The 3,084-nt window shown below is 36.5% G+C and overlaps 1 protein-coding gene across 1 annotated transcript; it reads left to right on the plus strand.

The window, feature by feature from the left end:
• Positions 1–1,221: 1,221 nt before the first annotated feature.
• LOC132296548 (uncharacterized) lies at positions 1,222–2,646 on the plus strand. The gene is made up of 3 exons (XM_059794740.1): positions 1,222–1,583; positions 1,636–2,413; positions 2,500–2,646. Exons 1-3 carry the CDS (start codon positions 1,222–1,224, stop codon positions 2,644–2,646), a joined length of 1,287 nt encoding a protein of 428 aa, XP_059650723.1.
• The last annotated feature ends 438 nt before the right edge of the window (positions 2,647–3,084 follow it).

Below are 3,084 nucleotides of genomic sequence, written 5' to 3' on the forward strand. Positions count from 1 at the left end.
GCCTAGGATTGATAACCAGCCCTGATGATGTTTCCTTGGTTGTTCTACTCGGGTTGAGATGGATTATGTGGGCTGGTGAACGTCCTATAGTGTGTACATATATCTATATGGACTATCTTAGCTATTGTTGAGCTATCTAGGATGTATCTGCGTATCGGGTTTATGTATGGATTGTAGTGGCATGGAACTTGCATGTGAGCCTGACCCACCCTTATTTTTCAGGTGATCGTCTATAACAGGTTTAGAGCTTGTTCGTGGTGATACAGATACAGTCATTCACTCTTCCGACTAAATAGGATTTTTCTTTCTGGTTTTAGTTTTGGATTTTATTCTGTAAAGTTTTATCAGTTGAGATTATTAGGGGTCCACTAGTTGGATTCCTGAGTTGTACGGATTGGAAAGTTAATTTATATTAAAACTTTTATTTTTGGAGGTTTTACAATTAGAATTCTTTTCAGCAGATCATTATTTTATTCTTAATTCAGTTTTATTCCTGCTTGTTTATATATTGATTGTCTAGTATCCTTCGGATCTGTGCCCGGACTTGATCACCCGTGGTTCTAGAATCGAGGGGTATCACAATGCACTAAAGTGTCCTAGTGTGTGTGTATTGGTTATGAAAACTAGTGTCATTCTAGTGCATAGGTGTGTACAGAGAGTGAGACAGCTGAGTGTGTAATAAGATACATACAACTAGTGGATTGCTTATTGGCCGAGGCCAAAAACCAAGGTTTTCCCTATTTAAGAGGGTTTCCTTTTAAATCTTGTGTTATCTATTCTTTGAAAGATTTAACCAATTGGTATCAGAGCATTGGTTTGCATTGTAAGGTTCTAACAAGCCTGCAGTTGATCCCAGCAATGGATGAAGGTCAAGTTATCAACCAAGCTCCAGGGTTTGAAGGTTTAAACTATAATTCTTGGAAAACTAGAATGGAAGCCTTCTTAATGTTTCAGTCCTATGATGTTTGGCATGCTACCATACACGATGTTGTAATTCTCAATCCAGATAACCCCTCTGCTGAAGATAAAATGGTTGTGGCTAATGATGGCAAGGCCAAACATGTTATCTTCTGTGCTTTGTGTCAATAAGAATTTACCAGAGTTAAAAATTGTAAAACAGCTAAGGAAATGTGGGATTCTCTTCAAGCAGCTTATGAAGGAAATAAGGTTATTAAGGAGAACAAGATATAGCTATTCAAAGTTCAGTATGAGGTGTGTAAGATGGAAGATAGAGAAACTGTTACTCAGTACATGTTCAAGATCAATGACCTTATCAACAATATGAGAGCACTTGGTGAAGAAATTAAGGATGTTGGTGTTTGTAAGAAGATACTAAGGTCACTCACCTCTAGATTCAATCCTAAAGTAACAATTCTCGAAGACAAAGATCTTTCTGAAGTGAAGATTGATGAACTTCAGGCTTCTCTCACTGCCTATGAAATGAGAATTGGTGTTCCAGCTGCTCATAGAAGAAAAGCTGCTCTTAAAGCAAAGGAAGTTGTTGAAGAAACTGAAGCAAAGTCTGAAGATAATTTTGAAGAAGATGAGGTTGCCTATCTTGCTAAGAAATTTAGAAAGTTCAGGTTTAAAAAGAAGAATCAGCTGCAAAATTTATCTTGCTATGGGTAAACCTAGTCATGTTGCATCTAAGTGTCCAAACTCAAAGTGGCAGAGTCAAAAGAAGAATGAGGGAGGAAACTATAAAGGAAGGTTTGGTAGAAAAGCAAATGAATATCCTAAAGTAGAAAAACCTAAGGAGACACAAGAAGATAAATGTCTCTTTATTGCCATTCTTGAAGCACCACAAACTTTTGTTCAAGTTGAAAAAAATAGTGACACTAAGATTGAGGAAATTCTTAAAGAGTGTGAAAGGCTTGCAGTGAAGTGTGATCAACAGAAGGCTCAAATAAAAAGGCTCAGCTCAGAATTATTCCAGTCCAAACAAATTCTCACTAAACACCTCAAACTTAAACTGTCAATGCTGTGTTCAGTCTCTCTTATTTTTCAAAGCCTATTGAAATCTCAAGTCAACACTCAGTGGTCTACCAAGAAGTGTAAAAAAGAAATGTCTCTCATTCTAGAAGAAAGATCTCTAAAAATGGCTGAGATCTGGAAGCAATCCACAAAGCAAGTTGGGAAGACTGGAATTGGCTATGTGTGTGACTCAGCCACAAAGGTCAATCAAACTCATACTGCATTTGTCAAAGCCATAACTGGTGATGTGTATACAAGGTTTCCTATCATAAAGCCTCGAAGGTTCAAGGATGAGTTACTTAATAACACCTGCAGTGCTCTAAGCTTCAGTAAGAAATATTTTGTTACCATAACTATAAAGAACTTCAAGATAACTAGAATGTATGTCAAGAAGTTAGACTTAGCTTCAGCTCAGAAGGTTAAGGATAAAGGATCATTGGTGAGACTAAAATGATGTGGATTCCTAAGAAGCTAAACTCTGTGAGTCTTCTTGTGTATACAGCCTTTAAAGCTTGTAATACTCAGGATAAATGGTATGTTGATAGTGGTTGCTCAAGACACATGACAGATGATGGTTCCAAATTTATTTCGTTAAAGCAGTTTGATGGTGGAAATGTTATCTTTGGAGATAATCAAAGAGCTAAGATTGTTGGAATTGGTACTGTGAGTTAGTCTGAAGAGTTTCCAGAAATCCACGAAGTTCTATTGGTTAAAGGACTCAAGCATAATCTCCTCAGTGTTAGTCAATTATGTGACAGTGGGAAGAAGATATATTTTAATAAAGAAAGATGCAATATGATTGATCTTGAATCAAAACAAGTTTTGTTCTCAACTAATAGATCTTCAGGAAATGTGTACATAGTCACTGAAGAAAGTCAGGTCACTCAATGTAATTTAATAACCTTTGATAAAGCAAAGTTGTGGCACAAGAGGTTAGGTGATCTTCAATTAAGAAATATGTCCAAGATTCTGAAGCTGAAAGCTATTAAAGGACTGCCTAACATCAGTTTTAAAGATGATCACGTTTGTAAAGCATGTCAACAAGGAAAGTAAACCAAAGTGTCATTTCTTTCCAAGGAAATCAACTCTTCAATAGCTCTGGACTTGATA

The sequence above is a fragment of the Cornus florida genome, unplaced genomic scaffold, assembly GCF_030987335.1.
Source record: "Cornus florida cultivar Cherokee Brave unplaced genomic scaffold, ASM3098733v1 CherokeeBrave_3.0.0_Hap2_Chr02, whole genome shotgun sequence".
Taxonomy (NCBI): domain Eukaryota; kingdom Viridiplantae; phylum Streptophyta; class Magnoliopsida; order Cornales; family Cornaceae; genus Cornus; species Cornus florida.

Coding starts and splice junctions, on each gene's coding strand:
- LOC132296548 (XM_059794740.1), top strand. CDS start 1,222: ATGGAAGATAGAGAAACTGTTACTCAGTACATGTTCAAGATCAATGAC. Junction 1,584..1,635: donor AAGAAATTTAGAAAGTTCAG/GTTTAAAAAGAA, acceptor GGGTAAACCTAG/TCATGTTGCATCTAAGTGTC. Junction 2,414..2,499: donor TTAAGGATAAAGGATCATTG/GTGAGACTAAAA, acceptor TGTAATACTCAG/GATAAATGGTATGTTGATAG.